The sequence below is a fragment of the Vitis riparia genome, chromosome 15 (assembly GCF_004353265.1).
Source record: "Vitis riparia cultivar Riparia Gloire de Montpellier isolate 1030 chromosome 15, EGFV_Vit.rip_1.0, whole genome shotgun sequence".
NCBI classification, from domain to species: domain Eukaryota; kingdom Viridiplantae; phylum Streptophyta; class Magnoliopsida; order Vitales; family Vitaceae; genus Vitis; species Vitis riparia.
The window spans coordinates 8,383,964-8,409,689 of record NC_048445.1 but is presented as its reverse complement, the minus strand read 5'-3'; the positions used below and the strand labels follow the sequence as shown (position 1 = coordinate 8,409,689).

Sequence of the window (25,726 nt, the reverse complement as noted above, 5' to 3'; positions counted from 1 at the left end):
TACATCCGAGTCTAGTGATTCTGGGACCCCCATCTAAGCATGGATGGGCCATAATTTCATTTAAAAACCCATAACAAAGTGATTTGGGGCCGATCCCCACTTCGGAACACATTTTTTTACTCTTGGTACATCCTTCACAAAATTTGGTACATCAAACTCGACAGATTCCAAGACCCCCATTTCAACATGGATGGTCCATAATTTCTTTTAGAAACCCATAACAAAGTGATTGGGGGTCGATCCCCACTTCGGAACACATTTTCGGACCCTTGGTACATCTTTCACAAAATTTGGTACATCCGAGCCTAGTGATTCCGGGACCCCCTTCTGACCATGGATGAGTCACTATTTCATTTAGAAACCCATAACAAAGTGATTTGGGGTCAATCCCCACTTCGGATCACACTTTGGAACCCTTGGTACATCCTTAACAAAATTTGGTACATCCTTAATTAAATTTGGTACATCCGATCCAACAAATTCCGAGACCCCCATTTCAACATAGATGACCCATAATTTCATTTAGAAACCCATAACAAAGTGATTGGGGTTTGATCCCCACTTCAGAATGCATTTTCGGACTCTTGGTACATCTTTCATTAAATTTGGTACATCCGATCCGACATATTTCGAGACCCCCATTTCAACATGGATGGTCCATAATTTCTTTTAAAAATCCATAACAAAGTGATTGGGGGTCGATCCCCACTTCGAAACGCATTTTCAGACCCTTGATACATCCTTCACAAAATTTAGTACATCCTTCATTAAATTTGGTACATCCGAGTCTAGTGATTTCGAGACCCCCATCTGAGCATGGATGAGCCATAATTTTATTTAAAAACCCATAACAAAGTGATTTGAGGCCGATCCCCACTTCGTAACTCATTTTTGGACCCTTGGTACACCCTTCACAAAATTTGGTACATTCTTCATTAAATTTGGTACATCCGATCCGACAGATTTCGAGACCCCCATTTCAACATGGATGGTCCATAATTTCTTTTAGAAATACATAACAAAGTGATTGGGGGTCGATCCCTACTTTGGAACGCATTTTCAGACCCTTGGTACATCCTTCACAAAATTTGGTACATCCTTCATTAAATTTGGTACATCCGAGTCTAGTGATTTCGGGACCCCCATCTGAGCATGGATGGGCCATAATTTCATTTAAAAACCCATAACAAAGTGATTTGGGGTCGATCCCCACTTCAGAACGCATTTTTGGACCGTTGGTACATCCTTAACAAAATTTGGAACATCCTTCATTAAATTTGGTACATCCGAGCCTAGTGCTTTCGGGACCCCCATTTAAGCATGGATGGGTCATAATTTCATTTAGAAACCCATAAAAAAGTGATTTGGGGTCGATCCCCACTTCGGATCACACTTTGGAACCCTTGGTACATTCTTCACAAAATTTGATACATCTTTCATTAAATTTGGTACATCCGAGCCGACAAATTTCAGGACCCCCATTTAAACATGGATTGTCCACGATTTCATTTAAAAACTCATAAGTGAATGGAGGTCAATCCCCACTTCAGAACGAACTTTCGGACCCTTGGTACATTCTTCACAAAATTTGATACATTTTGCATTAAATTTGGTACATTCAATCCAACTACTTCCAGGACCCCCATCTGAACATAATTTGTACATTCGCTTTGGAACACGCTTTGGAAACATTTGTACATTCGTCGCAAAATTTGTAATATATATATATATATATATATATATATATATATATATATATATATATTATATATATATATATATATATATAATATATATATATATATATATATATATATATATATATATATATATATATATTAAACATGTTTTTAAGTGTAATTGATATAAGTACGATTAAAGATAATATTTATTAAATTTTTATCAAAAAATTAACATGAATTCATTTAATATATTTAAGTGATTTATTTTAAAATTAAAAAAATACTTTTATTAAAACATATTTTATTACATTTTAAATAAAAACTAAATTGATTTATATCAAATATTTGATTTGAGATATGATTTCTAAAAATTTATTACAAATATGTGGTGACAATTTTTCTATTAACATTAATTTATTTAAATAATTAAAATTATTAATCATTTATTTAATCAAATTAATTTTAAGTTATAAAATATTAGGACTTCATCATTTTTTTTTTATATTGTAGCAAATTCTGAGTACAACTATTTTTGTAATATTTAAAAATACAAAATTTTGAAATTAAATAAAAGTAAACGGATAAATAAATAAAAAATTATTAATGAGCTAAATAAAAAAAGTAGTTAAAAAAATAAAGATAATATAAAATAAAATGATAATATAAATTTGAAATAAAAAATAAATTAAAATTTGAACAATTAAATTTTTTTTTAAAATGATAAATATTTAGAAACAATCTATGATTTTGAATCAACAAGGAATCATTTCCAGCGTTTATTTCATATGAACATCAAGGGCCAACCTTTCAAGCTATCAGTATGCCTCCATTTGCCTTACTGCCCAACGCACACCTCAACTCTAGTCAGCCTAAAGGCATGCCTCTGATAGAGAGTCACATCTTTCTTTTTCCTACTACAAGTAGCTTATCAAAAAGAAGTTTTTCACCCACATTTATGTGTCTTCCATCAAGGTTTTGCTCTTAGGTTGACTACTGCACATAGCCTACCAATATAATGGTTTTAGCAATAGGCATGCCCCTAAAATCAAGGGTGTGCCCCTACTTTGCATACTGCATATAGAATTTCCCAATAAAGTTATCATACCCATGGGCATACCTATGCAACCAAGGGTGCACCCCTGTTTTGCCTTCTGCATGTAGCATAGTTATATAATATCATTAACACATAAGCATGCCTTTCAAATGGAAAGTGCGCCCCTAGATTGCCTTCTGCACATAACATACTAAACTAATGTTCGAATGCCTTCCCATGGTGTTAATGGTTCAACCTCCCTTTTACAGACACCTCACATAACACGAAACCAATTTTAAAGAAGAAAAACGATAGGGTTGCCTATGATCTAACAAGCACAACCTTTTTTTGGCTATTGCCCATTTCACACAAAACTAAACAATATGCTTAAGGGTCATCAACCAAAAAGCGGTAACCCCTACATGTAAAGGTTGGCCACGATTATGCCACTAGTTAACAATCTCTTTTTTTTGCCAAGGACACCATGTGAATCTATGTCACTTCAATGCCATCTTTGAAAAACCATGACCAAGGTACATATTTTGCTATTACAATTACATTATCATGTAACATATCCCATAATATTGAAGAACAACATACAATCACAATATATGTACACCAAACACTTCAAATCCAATAAATTACTCATTGCTTATAATCAAGGAAACAACAACGAAGATTACCAAACTATTTCATACTAATATAAAGTCGATCTTACATTATGAAGTTTAATAAAAAAAACTTACAGCAATGGGTTGTTACATGTCGCACGATTATGCCCAGGCTGATTACAACGAGAATAATGAACCGTTTTTTTTTACATGAATTAAGACTCGATTCAACATTTCCTAGGTCTTCCAGGAGGTCGCTTTGTGGTTGGAGGATTAAGAAAGGGATAAGTATGACCCAAGGCATCACGAACGGTTCCATCTTCATCAATAATTTGCATGTCATGCACTACAAAAGTACGCATGCTTCTAGAGTATATCTTCTCTTGCAAATTGTACTTATACCAGTCATCAACATAATCAGATACATCAAACCCCATTCGCCGTATAGCTGCACAAGCATGATCACATGGGATTCCAGACATTTGCCATGCTTTACATGTTTACAACCAAGGGCTGACCTCCAAAAAAATAGGTCAACCTCTATTTTGCCCACTGTCCATATTAAACCACAACAATGTTTACAATCAAGGGCCGACCTCCAAACAAATGAGTTAGCCTGTATTTTGCCCACTGTCCAGATTAAACCACAACAATGTTTACAACTAAGGGCCTACCTCCAAACAAATGGGTCAGCCTTTAATTCACTTACTACAACCTCTTACGAAAACAATAATTTCATCCAAATGTCATTAACTGAATTACGATCAACCCCTTCATCCAAGTGTAGACCCTTACTATGACCACTACACACATAAACAAAACAAATTTCATATTTGTGGTTGTGACCATCAATTTTGAACCTAAGGTTCCACTACTATTTTCCCTAATTCCCACATAAATTCATGCCCGCTTTACTAAATCTGTTTTATTTTCTTCTTCAATTCAACCCTTATTCATTACAAATTCAAAACTTTTATTAAGAAATTTATTCAAACTTTAATCCCAATCATTTTTAAAATTTATACTCATCTACTCATGACTAAACATGAATTCTTTTCCCATGCATTAGAGTCACCAATTAACAACTATAAAAAATCACTCAAATTACTCATTTTGGAATCCCATATAAACAACATTAAACAACAAAACATCTCAAATCTCATATAAACAACATTAAACAACAAATTGTTTGAACATTCCTAAAAATTGTATTCCCTTCACATGCAATAGTCATATTTTTATTCTCTTTTCCATATTCTTCCCAACAACCACATACAACACAAACACAACAATTCAGAAAATAAAACAAAATCAATAAAGCTTACCACCATCTCATTTTCCCATCATTTATCAAATTTTAAGCCATATTTCATTTCAAATAAACCCTAAATAAATTAAAATATAAATTTAGATACAATATTAATGGACATTGAACATGTAGAAATAAGCAATGTAATCAAGTTTAAATCACAAAATTGCACAAATCACATAACTATGACATTATTCAAATCTCAAAGAATCAAAATGACAAATCAAAATATAAAGTTATTACAAAATTTAATAACATATATAATATCACCTGGAAAAACCCTTGCTTTAAAAGTTAAATGCAACTGCAATATTTTTATTCTTCGTTATCTCGTTCTCTCAATTGCTTTCTTTCTCCTTTTTCGATGTAAAAGCAAAATAGGAAGTACAACCAGGAAAAAAATGACCATCACTCCTGAAATAAGAAGGAAATGGGTTTTTTTTGTCTACCTGGCCTTTGTTAAGGGGTTCGCACTTGGACTTTTGTTTTCAGATTGATGTTTGGTGGGAAAATGAAGATGTCATCTTCCTTATGGTGATGAAGGAGAAACAAAATAAGAGATCAAGTTTGAAGGTTCGTTTGGGGTTGATGGGTTATCGCGATTTAAGAACCTACCAGATTTTTTATGGATCCTTTCGCCTTGTGATGAGTTGTGCCTGTGAACGAACAAGAAAGAACATGGGTTTTTGGTGTTAGGGTTTGGTTGAAGAAAGAAGAAGACATTTGGGGGTAAATATTTTTTAAAACATCAATCCATGTGGAGTGTCTAACTGGTCGATGACATGTAACTGAGCCATGTCATTGACTTAAGTGGACAACAAACAACTTATCCAACTAGGAGAGATGTCAAACTATAGGAAAGTATTTTTGGAAGGGTCTTAACATCATTATTACAGTGTATGAAAGGTTGTTTATTTTCCACAAAATCCATTGAATTTGAAAAGTAAAAAGTAAAGTTTCGAAAAGGCAAAATTTTGCCCCTTGGTATGGTTACATAAATTCCCCTATATATTAATGTTGACTATATCTAATTTTTGTTGGTTTTTTTATTGTAAGATAAATTATATAAGTTTTTTTCTCCAAAAAAAAATAAATCAATGGTGGAAAAATGAGTCCAAGGGGGAATAGTAACATGTTACCCGTATATAAACGGAGACGCACGGAGAATATCCAGGCGGGCAGCGTGATGGGAGAAGGGAAGCCAACTGCCTACTCACCTTCGTCTTCTTCCTCTTCCTCTTATATCTCTCGTTTCTGCTCTTCGGCTCTCAGGACCAAAACCCTAGCCTCCTCTTCGCCCTCTGACAGCTCCATCCGCACGCTTTCCGGCGACGCTCTTGTCCGCCGCCTCGGCCTCTTCGACCTCATTCTTATCGGCGTTGGCGCCTCCATCGGTGCTGGAATCTTCGTCGTCACCGGAACCGTCGCCCGAGATGCCGGACCTGGTGAGTTGGTTTGTTCCGAGCTTTGATTTTGTGGATTTGAATCTCTATTTCCTTCTTGAATTGGATGAAAATTTTTGGATGTTTTGATGAAGATTTTGGTTGTGATCATAAGTACTCGAAGTTTTTATTGTTACTATTATTATTACGTGGTTGTTCAATGAATTTAATTTGATCGAGGCTGTGTTAATTCAAAGGTTTGGACTTCTGTTTTAATTTGGTTTCCTATTTTGTGTCCTTTTTTTCTTTTAGTAATCTCTGTTTGGTTAGTGAGAAAATGGACGAAAGGAAATGAAAAACAAAAAAAAAAAAAAAAGAAGAAGAAGAAAAAAATCAGCTGAGCATAAGAGTCGTATTAGAATCTTTGGTAAAGGTTCAAATTCTTAAATAATGAAAAACATAATAAATATTTTTTGTGTTTAATTTCCTATCTTTTTCCTGCATTTTCTCACGTATTTTGTGCTATTTTACTTACTTTTCTGGTCAAGTGACCCTGGGCACCGAACTTTTGGTCTTGTTCAACAGATAACACATGTGATGAGAAAAATACAAAACCCATAACCTTTGGAGAGTTGATAATTATTATAAAATCTTATGAGAGGAATTCATGAATTGTTAAATCTGTATTTTGGCTATTGTCAAAAGCTGTTAGTGCATTAGGACAGTGCAGGAGTTATTTGATTGTGATCATGTTACTTAACCAATATTTGCTACATCCATGCAGGAGTTACGATTAGCTTTATCCTTGCTGGAGCATCATGTGTACTGAATGCACTATGTTATGCTGAGCTAGCGTCCCGATTTCCTGCTGTTGTTGGGGGAGCGTACCTGTATACTTACACAGCTTTCAATGAGCTGACTGCTTTCCTTGTTTTTGCACAATTGATGCTTGACTATCATATTGGGGCAGCTAGCATAGCTCGAAGTTTAGCCAGCTATGTGGTTGCGGTACTAGAGCTTTTTCCCTTTTTCAAGGAAAACATTCCAAGCTGGATTGGACATGGTGGTGAAGAGTTCCTTGGTGGAGCTCTGTCTATCAACATATTAGCACCAATTCTGCTTGTACTTCTAACAATAATTCTATGCCGAGGTGTTGGAGAATCTTCTGCTGTGAACTGTTTCATGACTGTGACAAAGGTGCCCTTTCTATGCTGCATTTCTTGGATGTGGCTGCTGGCCAAGGGTTTAAGCATCCTTCTCTTTGATTTATTGCATATTCTGGAATGATTAAGGTTTTGAAAGGTGTTTCTTTAGGTTTGTCTTATGCTTTTCCTCTATGCAAGGCTGTCCTAAACAATCATAGGATGAAGAACAACTTTTGCTCCCTTAAGTGTATTGAGACATTATGATGGAGAAAGAGCAATCAGTGCAGTGTAAAATGTATGCTTAATGGGTTTGGAGAGGTTATGATGGAGAAAGAGCAATCAGTGCAGTGTAAAATGCATGCTTAATGGTTTGAGCATGTTCAACCCACATCTAGGCATACATGTTTGACACCTTAACTTCTGATGTGCATACTCGGGTGGGAAGATACCTTCTTTTATAGAAATTTCTTTCTTTTTGCTTTTCAAAGAAATTACTGTGTTAACAAAGATTAATATACTAAATCTACAAAAATTGAAATAGGAAGTCTATTTAAGTTGAGAAGTACTAAATGTGTTAACAAAGATTAAGACAGCAAATCTCACCATTTACTGTTAATAAACCAAATTCTGGCTGTTGTTCCATGTCATAACATCAAGTTCAATGTAGTAAAGGACAATGTGTGGTTTCCTCCTTTCTGTTTGTTGAAAGGGTGTTTGATTTTTATTCAATCTCTTTTCCTGTTATATCTGCTGTTTTCATTGGTTCACTTGTCATATGTACTATACAGTCCTGGATTTGTTTTCATATATGCATGTTATGCTCCATGCGTTTGTAGAAAATTTTCACTCTGTAAACAATCATTAATTATAAAATCTAATAAGTTAAAAATCTTGTATGTCTCGAGGCCTCATACTTAATAGGTGAGAACAGTTCCTTGCACTTCCATTTTTAACAATATATGGCTGACTTTTCATTGGGAATCCCTAGAGCTTAATCATGAATCTTTCCTTCACCTAACTTGTCAACAGCAACTTATCATCTATTTGGTTTGGCTGCATGAATCCTGGTTCCCCAATTTGGCCTGCCAGAAGTTCTATATTCAATTATGGAATGAGACTTAAAAACAATGAAGCTCAGATAAAAGAAAAAAATTTTAAAAATTGAAAATAAAATTTCTATTTTACTAAATTTTTAGACATTGAATGATGTGGGAATAAGGTGGATAGGCAGTTTTTTTCCAAGTACCTCACATTATTTACTCCAGGCTTCAACATCATTATCCTGCTGGATCTGGATCACTGTTCTATGTTGATAAATGCTTCTTTGCTGATGCAAACAGATTTTTTCCACAGGTCCAGTGTGAGTTTTCTCACTAGTTTGTAGAATGGCCCTTAGCTAGTGAAGGATTCTCCATTAGCCAAACAAACTGTTCAAATTTTAATGAATTTTTTCTATGAGAATGCTCTGCTTTTTGCTCATCTATGACATATGTCAGCATCCATCTGTGGTTCTACAAATTTTATGAATGTGCTTCTTTTATTGTCTCATGTTATGTTCCATGAAGCATGATAGCTAATGTATTATAATTCTTTTTTGTTTGTTTGCAATTAATTGCTTTATTACTATTTGACATGCAGATGCATTGATCTCTTTGGAACTATATATGAATAAGTGCACGCATGGTACATTTCAATATGTCAAATCTTCTTTCGGTTTACAAGAGAATTAAAACTAGTTTTTCTACAAGACCAGTATCTTTTTATTGATTGGTTGGCTCAGATGAATGGTTTTTATTTGTGTCACCTGCATCTATAAGGCATCAGGCTAAAGGATTCCCTGTGCTTTTCATATTATGGATTTTCTAATGCTCTTAATATACACCAGTGATCTTTATTTGTATCTAGCATTTATGTCCATGTCAAGGACACAAAATCTATACAAAATACAAATGTTAACTTGCTTTCATTTTAGTTTGACTGACACCCACTTTCCTGCAGGTAGTTATCGTTCTCTTTGTGATCATTGTTGGTGCTTTTAAGGTTGATGTTTCTAACTGGTCTCCTTTTGCTCCAAATGGTTTTGAAGCAATATTGACTGGTGCAACTGTAGTATTCTTCGCATATGTTGGATTTGATGCAGTTGCTAATTCAGCTGAAGAATCTAAAAGACCACAGGTATTTCTTGCTGATATTGGAGGGATTCCTTGTATTACGCGTCACCAGAGTTGATTAGAAGGTTTCCTTTGTGAAATCCTTTTGAATTATTATGTTTTTTAATCCTTCATTTATTTTCTCAACATGACTTTGCAGAGGGATTTGCCAATAGCCATCATGGGGAGCCTTCTTGTCTGTGTCGTGTTATATATTGGTGTTTGCTTAGTAATCACTGGAATGGTACCTTACAAGCTCCTTGGGGAGGATGCTCCTTTGGCTGAAGCTTTTACATCCAAAGGCCTGAAGTATGTTTCCATTTTGATCAGCATAGGTGCTGTTGCTGGACTTACTACAACCCTTCTAGTTGGTCTATATGTTCAGGTAAATATTGAAACGCCCATGTACTTTACATGTGCCAATGTACTAATGACAGTGTTTCTTATGAACAGTCTCGGTTGTATCTTGGGCTTGGAAGGGATGGTTTATTACCTTCATTATTTGCTAGAGTACACCCAAAAGCCCATACCCCTGTTCATTCTCAGATCTGGGTTGGTATTGTCGCTAGCATCTTGGCAGGATTATTTAACATCCATGCCCTCTCACACATTCTTTCAGTTGGCTCATTGGTATGCTGGTGCTTAACTTCTGTCTATAACATTTTGAAATTTTTAATAATCAGTTATCTATCTTTTGCAATAACATCCTTGGGTTCATGCAATTATCAATCACATCATGTGTACTCTTCCCTCGGGTTTAGAGGAAAGAAGGAATTGGCATGTTGACATGCTGTGATGGGCAATTGTAAAATTTTAGAATATTAATTGCAGAGAATTGCCTGCAACAGAACCATTCAAATTCTTGATTATTTTGGTTAGGAATGAGTGTGCACCTTACATGACCATTTGGTTGGTTTCAGACAGGCTATTCTGTTGTTGCAGCATGTGTTGTAACCCTTCGCTGGAATGACAAGACAGCAAGTCAAGTTTCTACAAGGTGGACTTCAACCTGGCAAGAAGGTGTCATTTACCTTCTCATTATTGCTGGTTGTGGTTTCAGTGCTGGACTCTTTTACCGTGTCGGTGCTTCATTCTTTTGTCTGCTTGTAGCTGCAGTCATAGCAGTACTTGCCTCTATTGCTCTTTATAGCAGACAAGTAAGTACTACGCCAGACAATATATTAGAATATCTTTTTGTCTATCTATTATATAAACACTAGGCTATCATAGTGCTCCAAGCTGGAGGAAAATTTTTCATTTTAAAAGGAGCATGCTGAAAGATTTGGAGGTATTTCAAAAACTCAAGTTGGTGGTGATCAACAAATGACTTGTCTCTTGATAGTAAGGGTCTTAGTGAAATTTAAAAAAAATAAAAATAAAATCCCTTACATAATCTCACACATTGACACATAAGTAGAAAGGTTCTAAGGAACCTTTTTTGAATGCAAGACCTCCACTTTGAAGATGAATAGGGGAGGTCTTGCTTTTTTTTTTTTTTTTTCTTTTGTATCTTTTATTTATCTCTTACTCACCTGTAGCAGTAGAATATGAAATCTGCTCAAGAGTTACTTATGCACCTGAACCCGTTGTATGTTCTTGCTTTTTTTTTTTCCTTTGTCTCTTTTATTTGCCTCTAACTCACCTGAAGCAATAGAAATATGAAATCTGTTCATGAGGTACTTTTGCACCCAAACCCATTGTATGTCTATCGCTATCTCTTCTCCTAACACTTTGGGTATCACATTTATTGATGGGGTTTGCAGTACCCAAGCAACATCCATGTTCAGGAAACATGCAGGCAGTGGTTTCCAGCATGTTCCTCTGTTGCTCATATGATCCAAAAAAGACCCGATGCATAAGTTTTGCTCGTATTACACTTTTTTATTCATTAATCCATTCTTTTTTGCAGGTGTACATGAATCCACCAGGGTTTTCTTGTCCAGGAGTTCCAATTGTGCCAGCAGTATGCATCTTCTTCAACATCTTCTTGTTTGCTCAGGTTTGTTCAAGCAGAATCCCCTCAACTATACTCCTAACAGTGGCCATCCCTCAATTCCATATAGAAACTTATCAAAGGAATGAAATTAATATATCAAAGCTGATAACCAACTCTTTTTCTTTGCAGTTACACTATGAAGCATGGGTGAGATTTGTCATCCTCAGCCTTATTTCAATAGGTATTTATGCATTTTATGGGCAGTACCATGCCGACCCTCTGAGTTCAAATGAGACAATTATCTATCATAGAGCACCAATTGAAGAAGGGCAATAATAACTATTTGCTGTGTCCATGCGTATCATTGCTATATGTTGTAATTAAATGTTTAGTATCGGAATAAGAGTAGGTTGCTGTCAACTGTATTACAAAGACATATTTGTCATATATGACCCTAATTGGACTGTATTCCAAAGTTCCTGAAACGATTTGTTATTGTGTGTAGATATCGTTTACTCTAGACCCAATGGATTTTTACAACTTTATAATGCACTTACATGATTAAGAAAAACTCACTAGTTATATAGTATCGAAAACTTCTTTTCTTACCCGATATGGGTTATCATAATTTCCTATCATGAACAGGCAGTCAAATGTCACCCGAGTCACCCGTGCTCGCAATGTTTCTTCTTCCATGGGTTTAGAGATTAGATATACAGTAAGAAGTGAACTTTTTTCATAATAATTGAGGTCATGACTAGGTATGCTAAACACATTCATCATCTCATAAACTAACATTTAGAATGAGAACATAAATATGGTTCATTGTCATTGAGGCTTTGCAGATATGATTTCTTCATTCAACCTGTGTTCAGATGAGCACAAAGTAGAGCCTCACTGATCACTCGCACACAACGTCCGAATAGAAACCTATCGTCCTCCTTTGACAGTCTTTGACGTTGAGCAGTTCCACATCAAACACTTCAAACTGTTTTGAGCTGAAAAATGTGGAAGGCCCCACCTATACAACATGACAATTTCACCGATAAAACAAAATTGAACAAAAAAAAAAAGAAAAAAAGAAAAATATGCATACAAAGAAAAATCATGCAGAATCTCTCTCTTTTGGATGACCAAGGAAGCTTCCATGACTCAGCCCTTGGACTTTCCATGGAGACCTAATCTTGGGGTGCACACCATTCCTGCTGTCACAACCATTGGATAGTATAGGGCATTCAACCAGCCGGGATTGTGCGCCTCTACCACCATCCAGTCACTTTCTTGGAATTTCAATTCCTATCACCATCTTTGCAAGTTTCCTAGCAAGGATGGTGTTTGGTGTTAGGCATTTCAATCCCTAGGAAAGAGCAGTTTGACTTGAGCTACATGGAGAAGCATAGGCAAAGTTTGCTTCAACTGAATTGGGAGCTGATTTGGATGGTGACCATAATTGAAATAAAATATAAAAACTACCACAATTCTTTAAAACTCAATAAAAATGTGTTCTTCTAAACCAAAGAGGCAGTTGGAAAATATTCTCAATTTAGAAAATATCATTCAGGTTAAAAAGAAAAACCGATGACACGAAGTTTGTGAAAGCAACTGCTATTACCATGGGATTAATTTTATCACCATGGGAGGAGCAACACAAGGGTGGATGCAGAAAAGTTTAGGAAGAGATGGAGCTACTATTTCAATTTAGTACCCCAGCTCTCATGCACGACACTGAGACCAAAGGCTCCGGCACTGTTAGAAAAATATCCTGACATCCATGTAGCAATTATGGGCTTTCCTCTGGAGGTTATGAAATTTGTTTGAGAACAAAGAATGATTTTGAGTAAATTTCCAAAACATTTCTGTCAGATTTGTACTGAAGAGGCATGTCCCAGGAAGAAGAAAATGGACATATTCCAAATTCAGTATGTTCTCAATGGTGCATGCTGATGAATTTCCGTATCAGGCACATTATGCTTTACTAGATTTGTGTCTTTTACTTTCTGTATAGGTTTTAGACTAGAACAATTCAAAGACCAAAAATGCAGTCTTCTTTCCTAATAGAGGATTAGATAGATCTGCACAAGAAAAGGGAAGGGAAAAATGAAAACAAAGATTTGATAAACTCACTGGAGGTCCAAGTTCTGGAGGGATAATTATTCTTCTCTTTCCACCAGGTTTCATATCTCGAATTCCTTCCTCAAATCCTGCACAAATTCACCGTTTCAGCTACTAACCCCTTTTACTTTATGTTGGGTTATGGAAAATACTCCTACTACTATTAACAAAGAAAGCACAGACGAATATTGTAATTCATATTTACCAGGAACTAGTGCATTGGTGCCCATCCGGATTTTGGCAGGAGAACCCTGCATATAGCTGCTGTCAATACGGCGACCTGACTCATTATAGCCAACATAGTGAAATGTCACCTGCAGAGGATTCATGGGAACAACTTGAGGTTAAGGAGAAATTTTCACATACCATTATTTTTAAGATAAGATCAGTGCAATATGGGAAAAAAAAAAAAAAAAGAATAATAATAAAAAGTGGCAACATCTTCAATTGTTTTATTGTTTCATTAATTACCTTGTCAATTTTATCAATTTGTGGAAAATTCTTAGCTTCTCCTAATTAAAACAATTATTTGTTGTTTCCTTCAGATGTTTAAACCTTAGATGTAATTTATAACTTAGTTATTATATCTTTTTGAAAGGTTGCTAGACCTTATTGAACACGACTAAAAGAACCTCAATCCCTAATACATGCACATGTTTGAATGCTGAAAATATGTTCTGCACTTTCTTCATTAATCAATAGAAAAAACAAATTAGAAGCAAGACACTCAAAGCTGCTGACCAGGGTAGCTTCTGTTCTTAAGGAAAAACATGGTGCACGAAATGTCAAATCCGCCAATGTTTCAAAAAGCATGCCATGATTTAGTTCTTGCTTTCTTGATTCAATAGAACATGCTAAAGAGTTTCAGATCAATCTGATTGATGGAAACAATGTTGTTAAAATTCTCCGATGAAGGATATATGAAATTCTAGAATTTCATTTCAAACTCCAAAAAGAAGCAGATTCCACCTGCTTCCTTGGAGGAGTTGAAAGGTTATGGAGACAGTAAAATATGCAGTCATTCACCTTCTAATTTCCCCCTGTATGAATGACATCAGCAGTGAGACACTGCAAATCATTTTAAGGATGGTTGCATGAGCCTTCATAAGTTATGGCAGGCCCCTATTTTGGCATATGGTAGAGATCAAGGGAAAGCTGGTTCATAACATTTTTCAATCGATAAAGAGTACATCAAATAGTGAGGGCAAGGATCGTTGGTCCCTGTCATTCCTAGCATCCTAATCAAGTATCTCCAAAAACACCCTTAGTGAAGAGAAAGGCCAAAGGCTAGGGCTAGTAACCTTCACATCTGACATTTATACATGTGTACCAATTTCTTCCTGGAAATATGTTGGAATGACTAGTGGTCATGTGATAAGAGTCATAGAGACAAGCTCGGTTTGTGGTAGCATATCAAAACAGCTCATGGTCAATGGAAAAATTATCCATTTAAAAAAAATCCACTAAATATGACAGGTGATTGGACATAGAAAAATTTCAGTCAAAAAATGGCTGTTCTGTTGTAAGTTGAACCCAAACTGCAGAACTTCACTAATAGGCCAAAAGCCATAGGATTGATGGAACATGTCAAATGAAACCCTGTTACTGTTACGGTCATAGTATATCATTGCTTTTCCACAACCTAAAAATCCTTAGCAACTCTTTTTGTAACGGCCCACTCCCTCTTGAATCGGTATTATCTACCTTGATCTCTTCTCATGTAAATATTGTTTGCTTGACTTCAAAATGCATCTATACCATTTCCACATAAACACAACGTCTTTGTCGTGTCCCATGGGATTGTATTGACAATTAAAATATTCACACAAACTCCCACATTGAGTCAAACATTGACTCTGATACCATTTATAACAATTCACTCCTTCCCGTGTAAATATCATTTACTCTAGCGTCGGGCCACATGACTTGAAAACGAGCCTACATGGTTAAGAGGATTCATCTACATATATAGTGCTAAAAACTTTTCTGCTGAGCTGATGACTGATATGGGATCTCACACTGTCATCAGGTAGCTTTTCAGTCAGACCGTGGATAGCATTTTTTCTCCTTTGGGACAACTCACTCTATAAGCTCTCTCTTCTGGTGGCAAGATACCTTTTTTCTCTATTTTTGTGATGGCCCCGACCTTGCTCCAAGTGATACCATTCATGCCGCAAACCAGAGACATTAAACTTGCTTTTTACCAAATATTAAGAACCTTCACCAAATATCCTATCTTCAATGGGAAGCATCAAATCAAAGCCCTATAAAATGGATTGCAAAAAACTGCTACAAGCAAAACATTGCTCAGGAAATTATTTCCATGTCTATGAACAAGAAGCAATGCCACAGTGGTTATTTTCTCTTTTATTTGTCAGTGTTTTGGCCAGCCAGTTAAAATATTTTACATCTAAAATGTGGACTCACAGATAAATAAGGTGATTGGAACAAGCCATCATAAGACATAAGATCTTCGTAAAGAGATGCACCTCCCTTCTCTCTATCTATCAAGGGTTGAGGCCTTTAGCATGCCCTCCAGTCAAGATTGGGGCCAGTTTGCACAATTTAGATGATGATGTAAAGAAAAATTTTCATTGTCTTTTGCAGCAAATCTAAGTGGTTTTAAGATTTATCAACATCCAATAATAATAATAATAATAATAAAGAGGAACAAAAGACCAAAGTTAAACACCTAAAACATGAATATTACTATTTTTTGTATGTTTTCAAAGAAAAAATAATTTCAATTTTACTACTGCAGGTGCAATGCATAAAGCAACAATTCTAATTCTAACATTCATTTTCCTGGTGTTCCAAGTTTACTTTTGCCAAATCATTAAGATCCCCATGATAAATTTCAAGAAAGGAAACTATTGCCTTCAAAGATATTGAAAGAAAAACCTGTTGACCAGCCTTTGGGCAATCACCTTTACCAACTTCAAAATCTCGATATATAAGCCCTGAGTCACTTGTTATGTAGTTCTCTGGTGTCACCACCTTAACCTCAAAACCTGAATCATTATCCCTACACATTATCATTGGTTTCATGGAGTTGTGATGAAAGTTCATCAAATAGTTTCTAGACCTGCAACTAAGGTCCCCCAGAGAGAGAGGTACTGTGAAGAGTGAACTTTTAGTAAAGTTGCAAAGAGGCAAGACAAACCTTCTCGAACAAAATTTGGGAAGTCTTCAGGTGCATTATTTTCCTTTTGTATTCGCTTGTTTTGCTGTAGTAACCGTTTTTCGTCATATGGGTTCTTACTCTTTGTCTTTGCAGAAGAAGATAAAGTTGGAAAACAGCCTGATGAGACCAAAAAGAAGATGAGAAGCCTCCGCCTCAAATTCTCCTCATAAGGCAATACACATCCTTTCTGTTCTCTACCCATACATGAGAAGATGGTCATAAGCAACAGTATGCAATCTAAAAAATTTGCAGGACATTAAACCGATAAAGACATGTTAATGAATTCATCAAAGTTTTACCTGTAATCTTTCAGGTTGTAGCTTGAGCGGCAATGCAATATAGGCTTCTTCAGAGAAAAAAAGCTTCCAACTGTGGGACAAGCTGAAAGATATCTGTCTGCAAGTAAAAGCATAAATGCATATGTAAAAAAAAAGGGAGTAAAGATCTGAACTAAAAATCATCCCCATTTTGTTTCCTGACTTTTTTTTTCCAATTTTGGGTTAGAAGAAGGGAGAACAATCACCAAGAAGATGAAGGAGACAAGATTCCCATATGGTTTTCTCTTACTCCATCTTCTCAGACACCAAATAGAGCACTGGCGAATGCGTGCAAATAATGCAGGCACATAATAACTCCTAAGGTGTGTTTGGCATGTCAGAATAGGGATAGAATATGATGGGATGGGAGGGGAATCATAAAACAATGTACAAAGAGAGGAATCAAGGAACTAGTGAGAGTAGGATTTGATTTTTACAACAATGAATTTGTTATTCCTATTCCCATTATCAAAAACAATACAAACACGTGAATGAATAACATATGGAATTGATTTTCCACTCTCATTCTCCATTCCAGCATTCCAAACATGACCTTAAGGTAAGTTATCTCCACACAGGATAAACATCACACAGCTCAGAGTACATGATATACATTGTGAATCCAAATCCTATAAGTTTAAGCTTTTAAGGAAATTGATAGTTCAATATGGTATCAGAGCCTTGTTCAGTGTTTGAACCTCACCACCGTATGTTTATTTCCCCAATATATTAAGTCCGCGTGTAAGCCCAAAAATAGAGGGTACACATTAGAGAGACGGTGATAGAATGCATGATATATATTGTAAACCCAAATCAAGAAAATTGGTAGTTCAATAGTTTAATAAAATGAAATCTGGGAAAAGGGCCCTTTGATGAATAATCCATATTGGATTGTATACCTAGTATGCTATATTCCTGAAGTACTTCCACATCAACGATGCACAATAACTGGGATAGATATAAATGAAAAGGTTTTCAATTTTGTATTGTTGCAAACAAGACAGTAGCAGTTCTCTAGAACAATTTCCCAGATTCAATTCTTCCCAATGCTTTGTTTGGATGCCGAGAAAATGGGAGAAAAGAGAAGAAATTGAAAACGTCGAATCATATTCTTCCCTTGGAGCAGTAGAGGACAAAACCCTTCACTCAACTGAGCCCCCAATACAACTGTTTGGCTTAGTAGAGATGAGCTTCACTTCTTTTCGTGTTTTAAAACTGGAACGACTTAAACATAAGATTTCATAATTCTGTTTTCTTCTACATTTTCCTTAGTTTCCAGGCACCCAAACAATACCCAGAACATATTACTGAAAAAAAGAATCCAAAATATATGATAGCATTCTAAAGAGAAAAGAGAGGGAGAGAGAGAGAGAGTTTTACATGGAATATAAGGCTGGGGTAGAAGAGGATGCGTTGACAACCAAAGCATGGTTTCTTCAAACTTTCAGCAAAAAGAAAAAATCCTTCTGTTTTCCTGACAACCAAACTGCTCCTCGCTGCGCTTTTCACTCTCTGTTATCCGCATCGCTGAAGACAGGGGTATTTCTGTCTTTTACTTGGAGATAAAATTTTGAGGGAAAAACAAAATGGAAATACCTATTTTTTAAAACAATTCTAAAAAAATGGTTTTTGAGAATAATTTTTAAAAATTATTCTCTAATATTTTGTAGAATAAAAATTTGTTTGAAAACACAAAACATTTTTAACATATTTTTAATATTTTTAAATATATATATATATTTTTAAAAAAATTATGAATACTATTTTATTTTTAATCATTCTACAAAACAATTAAAAAATATTTTCTAAAAATGTCCGGTCTTTTGTTTAAAAAGAAATAGTCTTCTTATTACCAAATATGGTTTTTGGTTTTTTTATTTTGAAAAATAGAAAATAATTCTTAAAAACAATAGACAAAGAAGACTTATATTTTATACATGCATTCAATTATTTGAGTAGACATGTAATAGAGAAAATATTACTTTTAAATGAAAAATATTTTATAAAAATAACTACATAAACGACATATTTCACAAATTAATTATTGGTTTGGACTAATTAAAAAAATTAAAAGTAATAGGAAAGTACTCACTTAGATAATTTTTTTGATACGTCAATTTTTTTAAATATATTTTAAAATTATTATTTTATTTTAATGATAACCTCTAAGATTTCTTATATCTTATATAATTACTAATAATTTTTATTTTAATAACAGGAAATAAAATATGTATCCAAACAAACACAAAGTTATTAAAAATTGAATACTATTACATCTAATTTTAATTTAGGCATGGATATTGATAAAATACACATCATTCCCTTTGCTATCAAGTTCTTTATGTGATTAATTATGCTATTTTTATTGACATTCTTATAAATTGCCCTCTCCTTTAACACGATGACTCATTAGTCATCATCCCCTTTCTAATTAGTCATGTTGTTTCTTATAGAGGAAGATACACATGCCATCCTACGATGGTTTCCACTTGTCCATAGTGACCAAGGAGATGTAACAAATTGGTAAGAGTCGGTAACCAATTTCAATCGAAGGATTTTTTTTTTCTTTTTTTAATTTATCATTTAGATGACTGAGATGAAATCTTTTCCATCCAACGACTCAAATAAAATGGAGGCATGATACCTCCGGAGGCACCATAAAATTTTCCAAGCCTAAAACATTATTCACATTGCAATATTTGCACAAATTGAAGGCGCCCATAAGATGATGTCATTCAACAACCCATATTGCAACCATCAAGGAGGAGTGTACAATAAAATGAACAATGGGATAAGGAGCAAGACTTAAATAGACACTCTACAGAATAAAAAAGAAAGAGGTACATGGCTAACGCCCATTTCCTACCATGAAGGGAGACTTTTGCGGGAGATAGGGCCTCAATGAAGGAGGTACCACCTTGGCTTTGGGAGGAACCATTGAGCCAACAGCCTTACATGTCATCCACAAGATTATCACGACACCATTTACAGAGAAGATCATTCAAGGAGGAGTAATTAGTGAAAATTTTCTCATTATTATCATATTTAAATCATTCAAGCTCATGACATTGCACGCATGAGACAATCCATTTGTCATGTTTTATTAATGACATGTTTTGATCAGTTTGTGCAAGTTTTGGAACGAAACAAAATAAAAGATGACTTAAACATAACACTTTGGAAGGGTCAAAAACCTTAGAAGGAAAATGACTTGATACTCCTTTGATTCCCCTTCAAAAACTATGAAAAAACAAAAACATGAGAAAAGCTAACTCACTAGGCTGCCCACTAGGCTAGTCAAGCAAACACTAAGTTTGCTAGGCTAAGAGCCTAGCAGTCGAACGACCCAGTTTGCAATTTTTAGCCTTTTGTGCTTTTTCTCACTCTTTCAAGCCTACATAGTCTTTATGCCCTCTCTAAACCTTACTCTCCCCCTCTTCCCATAATAATTGGAGATTTGAACTCCAACTACCAAATCTCACTCACTTCTTTCCATTCTCATCCTTAATATCTCATTCCCCTTCAACAAAGGTCTGCTAGGACCATTATTAGACTCTTGAAATGCCATAACTACTTATTAGACTCTTCTCATGAAACATCATTATTTGCTCTGAAGGCACTTTCAACATCCATTGATGTGAATTCAAATGAAGAACACTCTCAATAGGCATCCAGCTCTCAAAAAACCTCGATTTCAGCCACTGCACTTCCGAGCTTCTTCCTTGCCGTCTCCTGCCCTGCATTGTACCAAAGCCAAGGGTGTTAGTTCCTGGAAGCAACAGCTTCACTCAGAAACATGGAAGTAAGATTTGGGTCACTGTACTGGAGTTACAGCTTGAGTCGTATCCATCAAGCTCTGATTGTGTTACCATGATTATAGAGTCACAGCCTGTGCCATATGACTCATATCCATCAAGATCTGACTCTGTTACTATGTCAATGGAGTCATCATCAAAGGCTGCAGCATATTGTTTTGATGGGAAGAATGGAGACTTTCTGACTCTGTTAATGCAGCCAGAACTTTTAGTTTTCTTCACTTTCTGCAGATAGTAGTCATGAACAGCCTGCATTTTGTAATCAACCAGAAGTGAGCTCGGAAAGAAAAAGTTACCCACTTGGGATTGTATCAGATCGAATTGCAATTCAAGGTAGCACAAGAATGAGAGTGATCCCAGTTAGAAAACATCAAAGGAATCTGGCAATAAACCATCAGTTGCCAAGAAGAAGAAGAAGAAGAAGAAGAAGAAGAAGAAAAAGAAGAAGAAACTGTTCCAGGCATAGATTGTAAATGGATGATATTATTTGCAGGATTGTGTATACCATACTTAGCATCGATAGGTTCTCAAAATCACAAAGGAAAAAGATATATGAATGAGAAAAAAACATGATTAGAAGCAAAAGAACTTCTTGAGGTTGAAAACCAGAAGGCACCTTCCACTGAGCCGAGGCTAAGACCACCCTTGGCCTGATGGATTTCACATAGTTGTATGCAGCATCAGGTGTCATCTGTTTGTGTTCCACCTGTTAAGAATGTGGGGAAAATCTCAGATGAAGGCGGTATCTGTATAAGGTAATAATCAACTTTCAAATAGGGATCACAGCTAGGATGCATACCAGGTAACAGAGAACAATGGTTGTGCTGCGGCCCCGACCAGCCTTGCAATGAACATATGTCGTTCTCCCAAGAGATGCATTACCTTCACAAAGCCCAGTAACAAAAGAAGATAAATTAAAATATTTTTCAAAAATAAACATACTGGAAGACTGAAGATTTAATCCACCACAATGTAGTTGTATGCCCAAGGACTTCATTAACTTCTGATAGAATTCATTGGGCATTTAAAAACGCTGCTCTTTGGACTTTCTGGTGAAATAGAGGCAGAATCTATCTGTAGGTTGATATAGTGAAGATGCAGAGATTGTAGAGGAACTAAAGCGCATGACATATATAATCATGGTCGATGTATACAAGGTCCTAGAGGCTGAAACTCATTTAGGAGGCTATCCTCTATAACCCGAGTCATGCATAGTACTCTAAGAGCAAATATTGACAAGTGAGTAGAAAATTTTCTTAGAATACTCACTATAGATGAAGTCTACAGCTCGGCGAGTATCATTGAGTGATGGAGCAAAGAGATAATCTCTTGTGGGAATCACCAAATGGTCAATGCTGTGAGCCTATACAGATAATAAACAATGGCATTAAAAAATGTAGTACAATTAAATTTTTGTCCTTATTAACTATTCATTTAAACATTTTTGTTGTGACATTGGAAGAAGATAAGGTAACAACAACTATGAATTAATTAATCATATCAGAAAAGATAAAGACTGATGAATGAACAACCAAGCATACTCACATGATAGAGCAATGTCGGGACCAAAGTTTCATAAGACTCGTTTAAAGTTACTACTCCACCAACCCCAAGTTTCTTTAGGCGAGGAACATCAGCAGCAAAAGGCACGGCACCTAACAATATAAACTGTTGACTCACAAGTTAGCATGGTACTGAAGAAATGCTTGACTCAGCATAAGGAAATTTCTTACTTTCACATTATTCCTGAAAAAGATCAAAATACTATAAGAATGAAATGCCTAAGCAACCATGAAGGGCAGATTTGAGTGTGCTTACAATGATTGCCAGAAAATCCAAAAAACTAATAGTTTGAAAGGAAAACTAAAGGTAGGAACATTCAGATGAAGAATAAAACCTACTTGTTATTGTGCTTTTGAATTGGATGGCAGCTTCTAAAACCAAACCTCAAGACAAAATTGGGATTGATTATTGAGGGAAAGAAAAGATAGAGGCTCTTTAATAGTGAAAATGAGAAACATTTTTATTTGAAAACCATTTTCAGAAACGTTAAAGCATTGTTTCTGGTGACCATTAAGAAGGTCCAAACACAAGAAGTTTTCGGTTGTTTTTCTTTCTCAAAAAGAAAGCATTTTTGAAACAGTCAGTTTCGTTTTTCTCTGAAAATCAGCCTCAAACCATTCTCAAATGAATACAGAAACTGGAAAAACAAGAGGAAGAAAGCCAGACAATTCAAGTATAGAAAAAAGGGATTTGTAAGAGTTCACCTCATCAACCCTATCCCACCAATGAAACTCAGGCTGAATCTTGTTCCTAACAACATTATACAGCAATGTCGGGTAAAAAAGAGCGCGAGCTCCTGCTCCTACCAAAGCCCTTTTGGCATTTGAACCGACACCGCTGCTCTGAGAAGGGTCACAACACAATTCCTCATCCCACATTTCCAACTCCCAGTCCTCCAATTTCTCAGCATTCATCTCCCTCCTGTAAATCCACACAAAAGTTTTTCCCTTCCCTCTCCAGTTCCGATACAATACCCCTAAAATAGTGAAAAGGAAACTCACAAAAACCCAAGCAACTTTCAGTGCTATCCAATCCTACCTAACCCTTCAACACAACCCCACCAAACTCCTCAATCCTCTACTCCTCTACACAATCCCACCAATACTGAACCTATCAAACCCTTCAATCGTACACTTCAATGCAATCCCGCCAACCCCTTAATCCAAAATCAAAATTGCAAACCCATTAATGAAATGACTGAAAAATGAAGTTCTGATCTTGAACAAGAGAGTATATATGGAAACAAGGCTGAAGGTGTATCTCAGCTCACTTCCCTCTCTGCTGCTCTCTCTCTCTGTGGCTTTTGTTTTGGCAAATAAGTTTTGTGCCAGATAAGTTTGAATCAATACAAGTGTTGGGCCCCTGTCTCACCTAAAAGTTATGTATTTAGTGGGTTTGAGGGCTTGAAAAAAACTTAGGCTAAATCACACCACCTTACACCACCATTTTGATGATAATTGGTAAGTGTAAACAACATATTTCTCTACGTTTTGTGCTTAGAAATTTCCAAGACTCCTCCCAAATTGTAGTTGGCTTATTGGGTTTGATGTGCTTAGAAGTGGACAAGACAGCTCACAACACACCTCTGATGGGATTGTGTGAAAACTTTAAAAATGGAAGATTTAAACACGTTGCATATCTGCCTCTGGTAATGTATATGATACAGAGCGACTGATATGGAAGGAAGGGAGAAAGAAGCTTCATCTTTCAGATTATCTCCACACACAGGTACTCTCACTCATGACCAAAACTGCATTTTTGTCATCATTTCTTTAATGGGTTTTAAGTTTTATGGTATAGGATTGAAGGGTTTGGAGAGATTGTGTTGAATTGAATTGAAAATTCTCGGGTTTTTGTTTGCCTTTCTATGGTTGGCCATTGTGTTTGAGAATAAGATAGTGGAATTTGTTGTTGCAGTAGTGGAATAAGATGGTGGGTCATTGTCAGAGCAGTGGTGTTGGCTCTGATGCTAAAACAGCAGGGGGTTCAGCTCCTTTTTGGCAACAAGATCAGCCCAAGCTCCATTTTGGGGCTCTTTTCATTTCTACGTTTATTCTCTGTTACCTTGGATCCACCAGATCTTAGAGCCTTGATTCATTTACCAAGCTATTACATTATAAAAAGATTTCTTAGCCTCTGCCCAGAAGCTGGTATGCTTTAATTTTCAACCTGAACAGGTTCTTTTGTGCTTTTCCCCATAGCATGATAGTCTGTCAGTGTAGTTCAATGCAGAATCTGGCTACTCATCTGAATGCCTTCAGGGGTTTTGCTTATACATGTACAGCCACTAGGTTTAACATTTGGGGAAGACAGCCCCTTTATATGTTGCTAATTGATTGATCAACAGATAGAATTAGAGCATCTCCTGCTCGGGTAGATGGGATTATGCTAATTCTCTTTGACAGGTGATGGAGAAGGGCACCCTTGGTTTCTAGATTCAGTTTGATGAGATTTCCAGCTTCAATTATCGTTTCCTGAGTGAGTGTCACTCTTATTCTTGTGCTGCCATGAGTTTGAATGGTACCAATTCAATGAATAGGAATCCAATATAATTCCAGTTCATGAAACTTTCTTTCCTAGCTCACCTCTGGTTGATCACAAAATGCAGGCTATTCATGAAGGCTGACACCACCTTGAGAAAGAGAAGAAAGCTGGGAACAAGAAGCAGTAGCTTTTGATGATGACTCCATAGAGGTGTCAACCGAATGGGATCTTAAAGGATATGCTGAAAGCTCTGACTCAGGTGTCAAGGTTAATTAACTCTGCAGACCTGAATCTGGCTTTCCTGGCGACTCTTGCCAATAACTCCCACGGCTTCAGTACCATGCAGGGACTGTATGGTTGGTAACAGAACATCAGCAGGCTTGAATCAGTAGCGGGTTTTGTTTGTTTTTCAGGCAGCTGTTGCCTGCAATTTGCACCTGTTTCTCTGTTCATGCAAGGGAAGGAGTCGAGGAAAAAGCTTGGAAGCTGTGTGGAATGTGAGGAATTGGGAAGTCTTGGAGCAGACATCAGGATTTATTGAGATGTTGATGCCCATATGTTCATTTTTTCACACAGAAAATATACATAACAATAAAAGAAAAGTATGACCCCTCTTTGGACCATTTTGCCTCTTTCTATTTCCTTTCAAAACCCGTTATTTTCCTTCTTATATGTGTCATTCTAACTATTTCAGAGGCATATGGGACTGATGGACACCACCTGAAAATGAAACCATCCCTTTTCTTCTTTACAACACTTGAAGGCACACATGTATACCATGGAATGTGAGCATAAAAAGGAGGGCATCATCAAATATAACTTTTGAAAAACAACGGTCCATCATGAAATAATTTTGAACACTAATACAGCAGATGCTATTTGACAAAAACAAAAGCTTAAGTCTTCAATGTAATGAGATATTTATGTACTCTCATAAATATCGTGTTTAGCTTATTCGCAAAGAGGAAATCCTTGTATGTTCTGCCAAGTATAAATATGCAAA

At 35.9% G+C, this 25,726-nt stretch overlaps 3 protein-coding genes across 6 annotated transcripts; 1 reads left to right on the top strand and 2 right to left on the bottom strand.

Moving 5' to 3' along the window:
* The first annotated feature begins 5,751 nt into the window (after positions 1 to 5,751).
* Positions 5,752 to 11,754, top strand: LOC117932290 (cationic amino acid transporter 9, chloroplastic). The gene is made up of 8 exons (XM_034853473.1): positions 5,752 to 6,080; positions 6,802 to 7,214; positions 9,161 to 9,337; positions 9,473 to 9,697; positions 9,766 to 9,942; positions 10,233 to 10,469; positions 11,222 to 11,311; positions 11,438 to 11,754. The coding sequence occupies exons 1-8, from the start codon at positions 5,768 to 5,770 to the stop codon at positions 11,582 to 11,584; spliced, it is 1,779 nt and encodes a 592-aa protein (XP_034709364.1). The 5' UTR covers positions 5,752 to 5,767; the 3' UTR covers positions 11,585 to 11,754.
* A 208-nt stretch (positions 11,755 to 11,962) lies between these two features.
* On the bottom strand, positions 11,963 to 18,364 carry LOC117932291 (peptidyl-prolyl cis-trans isomerase FKBP20-2, chloroplastic). Of its 2 annotated transcripts, none has more exons than XM_034853475.1 (7): positions 18,242 to 18,364; positions 16,844 to 16,940; positions 16,524 to 16,738; positions 16,238 to 16,371; positions 13,566 to 13,674; positions 13,373 to 13,449; positions 11,963 to 12,269 (listed from the first exon to the last, which is right to left on the bottom strand). In XM_034853475.1, exons 1-7 carry the CDS (start codon positions 18,288 to 18,290, stop codon positions 12,150 to 12,152), a joined length of 801 nt encoding a protein of 266 aa, XP_034709366.1. In that variant the 5' UTR covers positions 18,291 to 18,364; the 3' UTR covers positions 11,963 to 12,149. The 2 variants fall into 2 exon arrangements, with proteins under 2 accessions (XP_034709366.1, XP_034709367.1); XM_034853476.1 differs by having other exon boundaries at positions 16,262 to 16,371; positions 18,242 to 18,363.
* Positions 18,365 to 19,592: 1,228 nt separating this feature from the next.
* On the bottom strand, positions 19,593 to 24,120 carry LOC117932428 (putative dual specificity protein phosphatase DSP8). 3 transcript variants are annotated; one of them, XM_034853674.1, is made up of 7 exons: positions 22,944 to 24,120; positions 22,222 to 22,344; positions 21,946 to 22,039; positions 21,476 to 21,558; positions 21,293 to 21,382; positions 20,731 to 20,925; positions 19,593 to 20,598 (listed from the first exon to the last, which is right to left on the bottom strand). In XM_034853674.1, the coding sequence occupies exons 1-7, from the start codon at positions 23,151 to 23,153 to the stop codon at positions 20,410 to 20,412; spliced, it is 984 nt and encodes a 327-aa protein (XP_034709565.1). In that variant the 5' UTR covers positions 23,154 to 24,120; the 3' UTR covers positions 19,593 to 20,409. The 3 variants fall into 3 exon arrangements, with proteins under 3 accessions (XP_034709565.1, XP_034709566.1, XP_034709567.1); XM_034853675.1 differs by having other exon boundaries at positions 20,451 to 20,598; positions 20,685 to 20,925; XM_034853676.1 differs by having other exon boundaries at positions 20,451 to 20,598; positions 20,694 to 20,925.
* Between the last annotated feature and the right edge of the window lie 1,606 nt (positions 24,121 to 25,726).